The sequence below is a fragment of the Phaethon aethereus genome (assembly GCF_964289735.1).
Source record: "Phaethon aethereus genome assembly, chromosome: 3".
Taxonomy (NCBI): domain Eukaryota; kingdom Metazoa; phylum Chordata; class Aves; order Phaethontiformes; family Phaethontidae; genus Phaethon; species Phaethon aethereus.
Genome location: NC_138576.1, coordinates 128,415,276 through 128,430,311, shown reverse-complemented (window position 1 = coordinate 128,430,311; position 15,036 = coordinate 128,415,276). Strand labels below are relative to the sequence as shown.

Genomic DNA, 15,036 nt, shown 5'->3' with positions numbered 1-15,036 from the left:
GGAATATGAAGTAATTCCCTAATAATATTTTTCTATACCATAAATTGCTGTTGCTTGAATGCCTAATCTATTCTAATCATACTTTCATATTGCACTAATGATCATAGTATTTCAGTATTTTCCAGTGGTGCAAATAGTGATGTGGTATCATGGTAAATGCTTTAGATATAGGATAGGATGTTTGCTTAGAAAGGCTTAAGAAATGCACCTAGCAGTTCAAAACACAAGGAATGAAGTTTATACTCATTTTAAAAGTCAGGGAAGGGCACAGAACCTGTGCAGGAAGTCTTCCCATCAGAAGACAGGAAGTGACCCGTATAGCAGATATATTGTGTAGTTGTGCATACAATTTTTATATTTTAATTCACAAAACCCATGTAAATCATATATACAGGTATCAAACAGTCACCAAGATTAGTTCTTGAAATTGTACTCCATTTCCCTACCCTGTAACCCACTGTTCTGTCTGCCAAAAATATAACACTTGATTATCTAACAGCCAGACTGAACGTAGGCAGTTATAGTGCATTGTAAAGGTTGTTAGCGGGAGATGAATGTCCTTAGTAGTCTGATTTTTCAGAACCACTTATTTAGGTACCAAAAGTTTATATTAGTACCTAATTTTAGTTCCCCCAAAAGTTGATATTAGTACCTAATTTTAGTTCCCCCACTAGTTGACTTCATGCATCACAAAGGATAAAACAAATAACAGATATATTCAGTACAGACATATTTATGTTGTATGAAACGTGTTCTTATTCTTAACCTTATATACAGGAATGGAAATACAAACTGATCTGTACAAAACAGTGGTAGATGTAATTAAGCTGCAGTTCTGTTCTAGGAATGGATAGATTAGCCCAATAAATCTTTTCCATCTGGTTTTTATCACTGCAGAAAAGTATTCTAACTTAGTTATAGGTATCACAGCTTAAGTGTGGTGGAGTCATCCTTTATTCCCCTTACAGGTTTAGAATTGAGGTGAACTAGCTGACACACAGTATAATGTAGAATCTGAGCCTATGAAGGCAAGGCGGAATGAGCAAGTACAGGAGCAGATAGAACAGTTTTACTGGGCATTGTGCTAAAATTTTTCATTTTGCATGAATTGTTCTGTAATGTGGAAAAAATTGAATATGTAAGTTTTTGAAACTTCTTAAGTTTTTTGATGAATTCTTAATAATTAGTATTATCTACTCCTGAGATAGAAGAAATATTCAGCTGCCCTAAGCCATCTGTTGAATGTCGATTTATTAATAGGATTATTTTTCCTTATTCCATCTGTAACTCACATACTCGGACATTGTTCAAATTTGTTTCCTGGATAACAGTGCAAAACTGTCTTTGTGTTCATATTACATTGGGGAGGGTTTTCTATTGTTAACACCCCCAAGCTAGATTTTCAAACTAAATCCTCTGGGTTTTGTTAAAGAGAATACCTCAGGGGTTGAAGGGTAGCTTGGCAATAGCTCAGAATATTTGCGAAGAGCAGCTTCTGGTACTGTGTCACTACTGATAGCCTGCACTCCTCTTGTTAATGTGGGATGAAGTTTGCTAAATGGCAGCCTTTTGTCTTTTGTGTTGCCGTGAAAATCTGTTATGTGTGATGAGGAAAATATACTTTTTTTTTTTGATGAGGCTACTGATTAGTTCCAGAAACTGACATCTAAGACAAATGTTCCCAACACAAGATGGAAGTAAATATTAGTGCTTACACTTGGGCAGGGGTGAAAGAGAAAGATACTGTGGGCTGTCTGGTGGAGATTTTCATACCTGAAGGATTGTGAGCAGAAATGTAATTTGATTCTGCTAACAGAGCTTGCATTAGCATGCAGCTTGCAGTAACATACCTCTGTACAAATACTACAGAGAATAAAAAAAGTTGTGTGGTCTACATTTAATAAATGCCTAAGAAAGAGTTGGTCAAGCAAGCCTTCTGAACACCAGTGGATTTAGCCACTGAAAACCAGGAAACAGTTTTTGAAACATTGGCACCTTTCTTGGATCCAACTGGTAGAAATACTGCTTGATGTGTCAATGTTTGTGCAAAGTATTATTTCTAATTGTCTGTAGGAGAAAATGAGGTAAACTGATAAAGGTAGAGCGAATTTTACCTCTCCTTAGGCAGCAGCAACTAAAAGTAGATATTAAAATACTTGTATTATTGATCTTCAAATATAGGAGAAACAACTTATTTCTTTGCCTCTTCTGAGGCTACTATCTTTAAACATGTCACAATGAAAGGATTTCTTGCATGTATTTTTTCATAGTGAAAAATATCTGTTATTCAGCCACTGGTCCGTATTTCAGAATATTTGGCGTATAAAAGAGGAATCAGTTGTAGAAAATCATCCATTGATTTTATAAAGCTATAAACTTAGACTAAGATAAAAGACTGTGGTTTTTTATTCAGCTTATCAATCAAAAGTATTCAAAAATTCTCTGATTTTGTTTTCCTTGAATTTCCTAGTTAAAATATTATTACATGATAAATTGTATTCTGCACTAGCCATGTTAGTCTCAGTTAAACATTATTTTAAGGTAGCAGTAGATAACAGGATAGACTGAGCTTTGAAGACAGTCGATATGATCATTCAGTAAATCAAAAGGAGCTGAAGTTTTTGAGAACTAAAAAAAAAAAGTTATTTTTTTAATTTAATTTTTGCATTTTATACTACTTTACTGATTCAGAAAGTGTATTATAACTTCAACTGTGTTCTATTTCAGCCTTGCAGTTCACCCGGATAAAACTTTAGTAGCTACAGGGCAGGTTGGGAAGGACCCTTACATTTGCATCTGGGATTCCTACCGTGTACAGACTGTGTCTGTTCTCAAGGATGCACATACACATGGAGTTGCCTGCTTAGCTTTTGATTCAGATGGCCAGGTTTGTATATCTTCTTTCTCCGTGTTTTGAATTTAGATTTATTTCTGATTGTAGGAGATAGGCACATTAAAGTATTTTATGTTTTGATAGCTATATAGCTGTAGTAGCGAAACTCCTATTGCAATTAAATTTTTAATGCAAGGACTGCAAATGCAGCTCTTTCAAAGATGTTTTTCAGACGAAAATCGCAACCTAGCATTCAAGTCAAGTAGAAGCATTGAGTGTTGTACAAATATCCATGGAAGAAATGGTCCTCTGTAGCTCAAATGTAATAGCTTCACCACATACTTGTCACCTACTGTTCAAAGAGATCAGTTCCTGGCAAAGTCCTCACAATCCTGCAGCTTTTTTGGCAGAGGAACTCCAGTAATCTCCCTACTAGGAGTGTCTCATTGGCTGGGGTGCACAGTCAATTTAATTGAATAATGGGGTTAGAACACAAAGTATCTGGCTTTGTATGATGTGACTAGATGATATTATTATGATATTTGGAGACAAGATTTTAAATATAAGTAAATGGCGGGCTATTCACGGCTAAACACATAGCCTTTTTTTTTAAATTTTTTTTTTTGATTTTTTTTTCTCCCCCTGGAAGTGAACTATTAAATGCATTCAGCTGTGAATGAAGTAGGAGGAAAATAGATCTCTGAGCCACATAAACCTGAGAAATATTTCACATTCAGAGTTTTTATAAATATCTATCTGTGCAATTTTGTGATTAGTGATGTCCAAATGAGTTTTCTGGTGTAATACTGTGGTCATGCTTTATAGCTGGTTGCTAAAATATTTTTAGGAATGCTTAGATTAGCTGATACTTGAATTCTTGTGCACATCCCTATTGGATTTTGTATTTGCTTGTGTACCTCATAATTGCATCCCAATAGGGCAGAACTACCTTTAGATGATATTCTTAAAATCATGTACTAGTTGGTTAGCTGTCTGTTGAGAAGAGCTTTATTTTCATATGCCTAGCTACTCTTCCACTGACCACACAGTGCTTTTATTACTGTTTCTGAGATCAGAATTGGCCATACAATGCATAAAATGTATTCTCACATGAAACAAAAGTACTTTTTATTGTGCATTATCTTGTGTATGTTCAGTTTAAAGACCAGTCTGAAGGACACCAATGTGAGCGTTTGCCTTTAACATGTTTAAAAGGCATTGGATAACTTGCATTACTAAACAGCACTATGGGTTATATTTCCCCATTAAAAATTGGAACTAGCTTTCTATTTTAAGCCTAGTTTTCAACTGTCTTCCTCCAGTTTTCTTAAAGTAAAGCAATTTCCTCTGAAATCTCCTGTGCCGATTCTAATTAAAGAAAAAGGTGTTCCTGGGAATTGTGGAATAAAAAAATCAGATGAGAAAATCCCCAAATCAACAGAACAAAATTTCTAATGCTTTAATATTTTTTAAAGATATTGGTCATTCAAAATACCTGTTCTTAATTTTTTTTCTCATTTTTAACTTCGTAAGACTGGTGGATAAACTTTTTTTAAAACCTACGTAAGCACCAAATGGGAATAAAGACTCAAAGAGCCCAGTTAGTATGATTTAAAGGTGGAGGCTATTCTGAAAATCCCTCTGGGTGCCTTGCTGTAATTAAAACCAGAACTTACTGCTGCATTGACCTTGCAGAACAGTAACGTTCTGTTTCTGGAAGTGCTGGAGAAGTTGCAGTTTATTCTGGAAATATAAAAGCTCTCTGTGCAAATTTTTAGCTGGAGAAAGACCAATGCTGGAAAACATAAATATGGATAATGTATCTTGGCTTTTTGCTGCTCTTTCTGTCTTTGCAGAAGAAGCTGCTGTGCTGAGCCAAAATTAAAGGGCATGGTAGAAAGACTTTGAGTATTTGGAATTCAGAGCTGCTAGCAGTTCCAGTTTATTTAGTCAGCACACCCAAGGGAGCTGGCATCTTGTGATAGGAGAAAACAGAATTCGCATACGTTGCTTGCACCTTTCCTTCCAATGGATACCTTTCATTTTTTATACTGAATGTCTATTAATATCTAAGAAAGATTTGTATTTTAGCCCCAAAATACAAATAAATTCAACAATAACATAAGGTATCAATGCAATAAGAAATGTGTTCTTTTCTCTGCTAACTCTGTCAGCTTTCTAAATAAAAGTAGGCTGAGGAAAAGCCCAGATGATTCTGCTTCTCTACCTGAGCTGGATCCCCGTAAAGTCAGCTTGGCTTCCTCCCACTCCGCTGCACACAGCTTCCGCTCCAAGGGTAGCTGCTGTGCCAAGTGCTGCACAGCTCCAGTATGTGGGTTTAGTGTGGGTCTCAAAACAGTGACACTGCATCCATATTTTAGCCAAGTTAATTAGCTCTTCTTGTACCAGAAACACTGGGGTGTCTGTTTCAGGCATTCAGATGAATTAGTCCCTGCTGGACTTCAGCTGACACTGTGTGGAGACAGCTTTGTTGTCTCTGCAGTGCTGCCCTGCCTTAATTTACCACAAACTCGGTAATGGAGAGTAAGCAGGATTTGTTACCTTTTATCATATATGGAGAAGATCAATATGCAACTTAAATCAGGGGTAGCTTATATGCTTCCTTTATTTTATGTACGTTCAATACAGCTTTAAATACGGAGTCAAATATTTTGAGCACTCATATTTTTCCTGTTTTATATGTTATCTGTAATTAATACTGTATTTTAAAAGTACTGGTGGAAGCTGAATATCTTGCAGAACTGTTGCTATTTAAAAATACTTATTTTAGTTTGGGCTTTTCCTATATGACCAGGAGATGACCTTTGGCAGGAGGGAAGTGGCACTTTGTTCAAATGTTTAATGAGGAGCTGTCAATTTGCCTACAATTAAGAATGTCTTTTGTTGAATCGGGAATTAACTGCAACTTCTCCTTAAAAGTACTAACATCTACCCTTCACAGAATTGCCTACAAAGATGATGTCTTTTGTATTGAAGTATTTCACCAATACTATACAGTTCAATTTCTGTTCTGAGTTATTTTAGATGAACCTTTTTTGTGTGCTTTCTAAAAATAATTTTTTTCTTTTAAATTGAGTGAGGAAGGCACTGCCATAATACATACATACATTTCTAAATTTGGCATTAGGTAGCAGTAGAATTCTTTGGACAGATCTTCTAGATGTGTGTATATTTTTAAAATAATTGTGCATAAAATACTTGGCAGATATTTTCTTCTGATAGTTCTGTGAATTCTCTGAACAAGAATTCTGTCAAATTTCCTTCCAGAAGGAGGACTAAAAGTGTGTTTCTACCCAAAAGGAAATTCAGCATTTATCACTCTTCTGCCTGCAGGAGACCTTCCTCAGTAGACCTATGTTAGAAGAAAATATGAAATATTTCTTAATTTCCCCTAGTACTTTCACTGTCCATCTACCCCACTAATGGTAATTTCCTGCTGGTAGTTACAGTTCAGGTCTGAAGTTGTTCACATTGTTAATCTAAAAGATACTGTAAGTACTGCCATGGTTTCCATGGTGAAGAGGACAGTATAAAAGAGGTGAGAAAAAGTTGGAACCCGTGAAGGTTCCATGAAAAATATCTTTGTTTTCATCTATGACATCTTATCTATGTTTTGATCAGTACATCCAAACTCTTGGGTAGGTGTAGATTGCTCAAGGGCAAATAAAATTTATTTTTGCTACAATACTAGTCCTTTCTCAGAATAAGTATTTTTATGTTGGTATGTCAACTCCTATGAAACCAAAGTTTAAAAGGATTTTTTTTTTTTTTTCTAAAAGAAAGGAACTATAACTATTAAGACGACAGTGAAGGATGCGTGTGTACCCCTGCATTTAAACCAGAGGCTTTTGATAGTGCCTCTCAAGAAGGAAGATGTACACTATGCTTTTATACTTATAAGCAGGATAAAAAGCCGTGGAGTGCTTTGTCTCTGAATTATTTTGCTACAGAATGAAAACTGGAGCCTCCTGTTTCTTTATGAATGATGATTTCTTCTCTCAGTTGTACCGTAGCTGATAGCCTTACTGCAATTAGTATTTTTTCTAATGTAGCATTTTAGAGGAATTTCTGGTAACTACACTTGTTTTCTTTGCTGGCTCAGTCCTTTTGTATTAACATAGACATCTCCAGACTTCAAGCAATTTGCCTATTGAAAATTTGAGCCAAAAAACAGTGGTCATTTAGTTGAAGGAAAATCAATTGAAGAGATTCAGTTTGCAAGTCATCTTGAAGCAAATCTTCAAGGAAAAGATCTGGTCAAAGTAATCTCTGAAACTTATGTCCGTTTGGACCAGGTGTTCATCTGCTGATCTTTGAGACAAAAAGAAAGGTTTCCTTTATTGCATGTTCTTGAAGTGCAGGCTTGCCTATAACAGAGCAGAATGCTTAGGAGCATCAGCTGAACTGTTAATTTCTTATGATAAGAAGTCATTAGACAAGACGATGAGAAGAACAAGGGACAGGCAGTATGGACATGACAGGTATGGCTGTCTTCAACAAGTCATGTTACTGAGCTACAAGATTGTTTCCCATGAAAATAGTCTCTCACCTTCCCATGGCACAAGTTACTCAGGTGTACTCCTTTTACTAATATATGTTGGATGTACCTATTATATATCCCTACCCAACATATGCTGGCATCACATCCATTATATACAGGTGCAGTACATTTGGCACTAGCTTAGTGTCTGCACTAAGATCATGACACCCAGTTCTACCACCTCTGGTCTGCAGTCAAAGATCTCTCACCTAATAAGAAACTCTGATGGAAATCATGAAAAGTTGGACATAATTAGCACAGTCACTGGAAGGGAAAAACCCTACAACCTCCACAATAACCATTGATCTTCTGGATGTGTTGCAAATGTATGCAATCTACCTTCTCCCCTCCAGGTTTTCCCTTCCATTTTATTTTGTTCTTTCTGGCATTATTGAGATGTAAAAGTATTTAAAGTATTAGTTTTTTTAATTGGTGATTAAGTAGTCATTTTAATTAATAATTTTAGTTAATTGGGTGATTAATAATTTTCATTATTTTAATTGGTGGTTTGATATACTAAGCCATGTAAAAGGCAATTATTAAAAGTATATCCAGTTCTGATTCTAAAGCTCAACAAAATGAGCATAATGAACAAAAATGTATCTGGAAATAGTGAGAGATTTTATTTCCTGATCACTTTTACTATCAGATTAATAAATCAAAATCCTAGAATGGTGCGCACCTGAAACAAGCACCTCAGATATTTCATTATAAGAACTTGAGTGCTTGAGACTTTGATAACCTGAAATTAATAACCTGACCTTTTAGAAGAGATTAGACATTTCAGTACTTTCTCCAGTGAGTAAATGATAAATGTGAATATCTTGATGCAGCGTTTGCAATGTAGTTAAACACAAGTCACGTGTGGGAAAATCACTGTGGACACATAATAATCTGAACTGCAGTAAAATGGTTTTTGAGTTGATTTTCTGTTAAATGGATTACTATTGTTTTTCCTCAGCGTCTAGCTTCAGTGGGACTGGATGCCAAAAACACAGTATGTATTTGGGACTGGAAGAGAGGAAAGCTACTGGCAACAGCTACAGGCCATTCAGACAGGGTAATTGCATGAAGGATTTACTGAATTTTGTCTGAGAGTTGCAAAAGTGTTTTAAAAATAATTTCTGATTATATTAGATTAATGCAAAGTTAATTTTGATCATTCTACCTGGCTTTTAAAATACTGAACAAGGTATTTATTTCTTCTCACTATGCCAGACACAGCACAAAGCACTGTATTAGTAAATGAGGCGCATGATGGATTCTTGAGCTGACTGTCTAGTAAGCCTAGGGAGCAAATACTTTATAACTACACACTGATTAGGATGATTTATAGCTCTTCATATGAGATGTGAAATGCTAGCTCAATGGACGAAGACCATGTTCTTTCTGAATATGTCAAAAAGTTTATCCTGAGGGAAAGTTTAATTATCTTCCTTTTATTTTTGCTTAAGACAGTTACCTGTAGAAGGAACAGAACTAGGATAAATAAATATTCCTTTTATATCTATTAACTTCAGACAAAGGGTCATAATAACATCAATAAATATGAGAACTGAACAGCTCTGAGTTTAGAATATTATTCAGGATTAGGAAATGCTTAAACAAGTTTAGCATAAGGAAAATACCTCCCCAACAAGGATGCATACATGAAAATAAATTACGGACACATTCTGACAACTTTTCTCTTATCCATATTATGATATTATGACATGTTAGAATGTTATAATATTGAGGTATTATAATGTTTTACTATACTTGATGGAGTATTTATATATGCAAAGCAGCAGACTAAACCCTTCCTTACAGTTTATGTGTACATACAGTCTATCTGCATCTTATATGTCATCTGAATAAATCTGGTAGTTCATTTTTACTTATGATGTTCACAGCACAACAGAATTCTAGTCCTTATTCAAATTTCTCTTTCAGAACTGATTCACTTCCCAGTTACATCAGTGGAAGTTTTGCTACTGACCTCAGTAGGTACAAGATCAGGTTCTGAATTAGCGAAGACTCCAGGACAGGCAAGAAGTACTAAAATCTTAGTCCCAGTAGACTTTCACAATCAGAATAAGGAGATTTTGCACTGAAGAGGGAGTGGGAAAAAATGCATATCTAGTTAGGCCACAAATTCTGATGACTTAGTGTGCAGGAGTCATAAAACATTTCTGAAAGTGAAATATCTTGCATGTTCTGACAAGACTTAAAAGAAAATAGTACTTGAACTACTGTAAATCCTCGTGTTTATAGAGAAGATAAGTATTTTGTAGGAAGGCAGTGCTTCCTCATGTATAAAATGAATGATGGGTAAGCTTAAGGCAATAAGTTCCTGTAAGCAGATTGAAATTTTCTTGTGATTTATACTTAACAGCTGAAGAGCTAAAAGCAGCAAAAAGTCCTATTGTCTTTCTCTACAGACATACATTTCGTCAATTAACTACTGGTTGTGGTAACCTCATTGGTTCGCAGCTTGGACATTGAAAATGTCCAGAGGTGAAAAATCTAAAAATAACATATTCTTGAAAATCTGGGACAAAATACAAACTTCCTGTTTCCAAACTTTAAACAATATTTTCCATTTAGCATAATGCCATAGTTATAGAATACACTGTAAGTTTGTTCTGGTAAAGTATATAGGATCTGATACTTCATTTTTTTGATGCATGCAATTATAAATATAAATGTAACATTAATCAAAATGAAGAATTCAATTTTAACTCTGTAGATGAGGTCAGATGAATGATATTCACCCATTTTGTCACAGGGGTCTCTTGGTATTCAGGTTAAATTAGATACTGTACCTTTTACATAAAATAATGAATAATGATAAATATACCCATCTTTCTTCCCTAGCCTTGAGGAACATTAGCTTACACCATAATTCCCATTTTATTTAAGACAGTAAATATTGTTTATTCAACGTATCTTGGAGCTGGAATAGATTGGTAGTATGAAGGCAGGAATGAGCTGTGTTGACAGAACTATGTGAGGAAGCCTGCATATTTGCCTTAGACTTCCAAATGTACCTAAATAGTGTTCTTTCATTTTTAGTAACATGTTGCAACAGATACGATGCCTAGACGTTGGTGAATGAGAACTGAGCCTAAATGCAATTACTGTATAATTTAAAATATCAGCTTACCATATTTCTTAACAGATATTTGATATTTCCTGGGATCAATATCAACCAAATAGAATTGTCAGCTGTGGAGTAAAACACATAAAGGTAAATAGCTTTTATTGTTTACTTGTTAAAAAGTAAATAAACATCATTAAAAAAATTGTCCTTTTATAAGATGAGGACTTTAAATATAAGACAGTTTATATTTTTCTTTCTTTACTGTGTGAGCAATTTTAGTTTGGAGCCATCTTAGGCATTCAGCAGTGACTGAGGTGCAGACCCGCTTAACAAGCAAGATGGGAAGATCATTTGGTGTAATTTTCGTCATTACACGCTTGTAATTTTGCGGTTCTCTGCCCTCTCCATTCCACCTAAATTGTCTCCAAATTGTTTCAGGCTTTAGCGATTTCTCTCCTCAAGCATCACAAAGGGTCACTGAAGAGGTATAGGAGGAACTAAGTTAAAAGCATGAATTGAATGAACTGCTGTTTGGCCTATCATGCTACCAGCATTTGTGGGAATACCACAGAGAAGGTATCCAAGACCTGCAGAGATGTACAGGTGAAAACTCTGGTGCCCCACTATTTGCTCTCTCTAAGTCATCCTTTCTGGAGGTGATCTAAATATGAACCTAGATATATACTACAAGTTTAGGATAAAACATTCTCATGCCTGTGAAAAGCTTAGAAAGAAATCCTTCTGTCTGCCAATATTCCCTGCAGGTTTCTATTTTTCTCCTGTCTCATCAAAAGCATTCCTAACAGATGGCAATTATTTCACATGACTGGGGTGGGAAGAGCTTCAACTAGAAATTTAGGAAACCAGTTAATATCTCTAGTTCTGATTACTGAGAATCTTGTGCCCTTAAAACCACCACTGCTTTCAAACTGTGGTGATTTTGGCAGCAATGGTACCATCTGTTGTATTCTGCAAGCTGTTTTCCAAAACCTATCTTTGTTTGGCACCTGTATTCTGTTTAAAATGGCCATAATTACCCTGAAATTGCATAATACCAGGCAAAGTAAATACATATAGATAGAAGCATGCCAAAAAACCAAAACGCCCCAAATGTGGAAGGCAAATCGGTAGATGTTCCCCTCCAGTGATGCTCAAGCAGCAGTCTGTATCCTTGCCATTCATTATAAGGCTGTGGTAATGTGATAATTACTTCAACTCGCAATGAAGGAAAAGAACAGCTCTAAGGTAATTGTATCGCTGTGAGAATTGGGACTAATACTTGTGAATAGTGCCTTTAGTGTTTCAGTTCTGTTGGCTCATTTGGCTGAGCGGATATTAGAAGCTGTGGTAAAGCCTGGTGTCTAAGGAATCTCACCCTGAGCTCAGGATCCTCCCTCCTGAAAGCCCTGAGGGAAGTAGTCCCACTGCCTTCTTGAAATTGGCTTCTGTTAAGAGGCAAAGGAAAAATTTAATTGAATTAGAAATAGAGAAGGATCTGAAATAAAAATCCTTGATCCAAGGATCTTCTGGAATTCAGATTTACAGGAATTTTATAGGAGCAAGTACAAAGAGAAAGACCTTAAAATTTGGCCTATAGCCAGAAAAAGATGTAGGCATGTAAAGTGGGAATGAGATAGACATTATGCATCTGTGTCAGACACTTCAATATTCCCATCCAAGCTCTGAAGGTATCTCTCCAGCTTGCAATGGACCAGAGAGCATAGATGCTTCAACTAGTAAAGATCTGAGCTGGCAAGTCCATTCAGGACTGTGCTACACCGCATAGATTTACTGGTCTGTTTCTGCATGTGTCCAGAACAAAGTACTGCTAGCAGGCCTGGATCTTTCAGCACTTCTTTTACACATCTAATTGAAATTCTCTTTACACTGTCTTACCTGGAAGGTTTGATACTTGAGGGGAAGCTGAGTGTACTACCTATCCTCTCTGCTTGATAAAATTATGGTTAAAAAAAAAAAGAAAAAGCACTCTGAACTGATTCAAAAAGAAAGAGTATGTTATTTCTAGCCCACCACTAAAGACACCCTTCTAAGACAAACTTTGTATTCTCTTGACTCTTTTCCCTTCCCCAGTCAGTCTTACATTCTTTTTTGCAAAATGTTACTGTGTCTGTGTAGAAGTCAAGAAAGTCACATTCCACACTTAGAGAACCTGTTGCTCTCGTAGTCAGATAGTCAGAGGGTGAGTTGCTTCACATACAAGCGTTTGCAGTCTCCATCCAACAGATGGTTTCTCAGTAAATGTAATGATATTTGAGGAATGTGTCTCAGTGGACTGGAAAAGGGCCAGAAATGTCTACTCCAGGCACCCGAGTTCTTTAAGATCAAGTATTTTATTATTTCAGAACTGTAGCTGTGTTTTAAGTTTCGCAGAGAGGAAGAATGGGACATTTCTGGCATGAAAAAGTGTGCATTCACACTGACAGATATCACCCGGCAAAACATGATAAAAGACAGTGAGATAATGAGAAGGGGTAGTGTAGCAATAGTGAGTCAGAATTGTGCATTGCTTTCTCAAACAGTTTGATCATTTTGTTTTGTTCTTAGAGTTACTGCATTTGCCGGGGGGTTTCCTTGGTCAGCAGGCAGTTCTTGGAGTAATGGGTATTCTGATAGGACTACAGGAATCATTTAAGTGGCTGTCCAGACACGGTTCTGTAAGGATGTACATCTGTGAGATCTGCACACTAATATGAAAAATCAGAAATTCTGCAGAAATTTTTCTAATATGCCATTTACATTTCACAGTTTTGGACATTGTGTGGAAATGCACTGACAGCAAAGAGAGGAATATTTGGTAAAACAGGAGATCTCCAAACTATCCTTTGTTTAGCATGTGCAAAAGAAGATGTCACATACTCTGGTGCTTTAAATGGAGATATCTATGTTTGGAAAGGGCTAAACTTAGTCCGCACAATTCAAGGAGCACATAGTGTAAGTTGTGTTTTTAATGTCAATTTCTGAAATGAACTGTCCATTGAATTGAAAAACTTCTTGAAGGCTTATCTGCAAAGATTTTCTTCTGTTTCAGGTCAGAAGAATGTCTAAGACTGTTCATCAATTAAGAACTTACATGTAATTTTATACTTTGTTTACATGTTGTCAACAGATGCTAGCTGCTGAACTGATATTGGCTGATATTTATAGAACTGCTAATATTTATAGCACTGATTTAACCAAGCAGACTAAATCTGAAGTGAAATTTCTAAATCTGAAGTTTATAAATCTAAAGTTTCACAGATTGAGTAGCTTCAGTTACGATCAGTTTACTTAAAAATAGTTGGCAACCGAATGATCTTATTTTAAATGGAATTTTACCACTAAAATTCCCAACACTGAAGACTGACTCTTCATAAAAGCTTCAATGTGGAGTAAACCTGTTTAATCTGTGAATTGTATTCTGACCATATTCCAAAGAAAGTTTACTTGAGTTGGCTTCATAATAACTTGAGGGCTTTCATACCTCCCCCCACCCCCCACCCCCCCCCAATTTGGAGCGCTTATAATTACAGAGAGAAAGGGGATTGTGTTAGATTTCTAGCCAGTCTAGTATGGTAAATGTATAGATTCATAGAATCTATTGAATTGAGCACTAAATCTATAGAATTGTGCTCTAGACCCTTCACCAGCTTTGTTGTCCTCCTTTGGACACGCTCCAGCAACTCGATGCCCCTCTTGTAGTGAGGGGCCCAAAACTGAACACAGTATTCAAGGTGCGGCCTCACCAGTGCTGAGTACAGGGGCACAATCACTGCCCTGCTGTTGCTGGTCACACTATTGCTGTTGGCCTTCTTGGCCACCTGGGCACACTGATGGCTCATATTCAAATGGCTGTTGACAAACACCTCTAGGTCCTTTTCCGCTGGGCAGCTCTCCAGCCACTCCTCCCCAAACCTGTAGCGTTGCGTGGGGTTATTGTGACCCAAGCACAGGACCCGGCACTGAGCCTTGTTAAACCTCATACAGTTGGCCTCAGGCTATCAGTCCACCCTGTTGACATCCCTCTGTAGAACCTTCCCGCTCTCCAGCAGATTGACGCTCCTGCCCAACTTGGTGTCATCTGCAGACTTACTAAGGATGTACTTGATCCCCTCGTCCAGATCATTGATAAAGGTATTAAATGGAACTGGCTCCAATACTGAGCCCTGGGGAACTCCAGTTGTGACTGGCTGCCAACTGGATTTAACTCCATTCACCACAACTCTTTGGGCCCAGCCATCCAGCCATTCTTTTACACAGCGAAGAGCACACCCATACAAGCCATGAGCAGCCAGTTTTTCCAGAAGAATGCTGTGGGAAATGGTGTCAAAGGCTTTGCTGAAGTCTGGGCAGACAACATCCACAGCATTGCCCTCATCCACTAAGCAGATTACCTTGTCATAGAAGGAGATCAGGTTGGTCAAGCAGGACCTGCCTTTCATAAACCCATGTTGACTGGGCCTGATCAGCTGGTTGTCCTGTACATGCTGTGTGATGGGACTCAAGATAATCTCCTCCATAACCTTCCCCAGCACCGAGGTCAGACTGCCAGGCCTGTAGTTT

At 36.9% G+C, this 15,036-nt stretch overlaps 1 protein-coding gene across 3 annotated transcripts in view; it reads left to right on the top strand.

Moving 5' to 3' along the window:
• The window catches only part of EML6 (EMAP like 6), a gene marked incomplete at both ends in the record, with an annotated part of 113,043 nt that overhangs the window by 32,997 nt on the left and 65,010 nt on the right, over window positions 1-15,036 (top strand). For all 3 annotated transcript variants that reach the window (XM_081997307.1, XM_081997305.1, XM_081997306.1), the window contains 4 exons: window positions 2,728-2,887; window positions 8,356-8,454; window positions 10,555-10,623; window positions 13,243-13,428. In XM_081997307.1, the coding sequence (XP_081853433.1) occupies window positions 2,728-2,887; window positions 8,356-8,454; window positions 10,555-10,623; window positions 13,243-13,428 (514 nt within the window). The remainder of the gene's footprint in view (window positions 1-2,727; window positions 2,888-8,355; window positions 8,455-10,554; window positions 10,624-13,242; window positions 13,429-15,036) is intronic.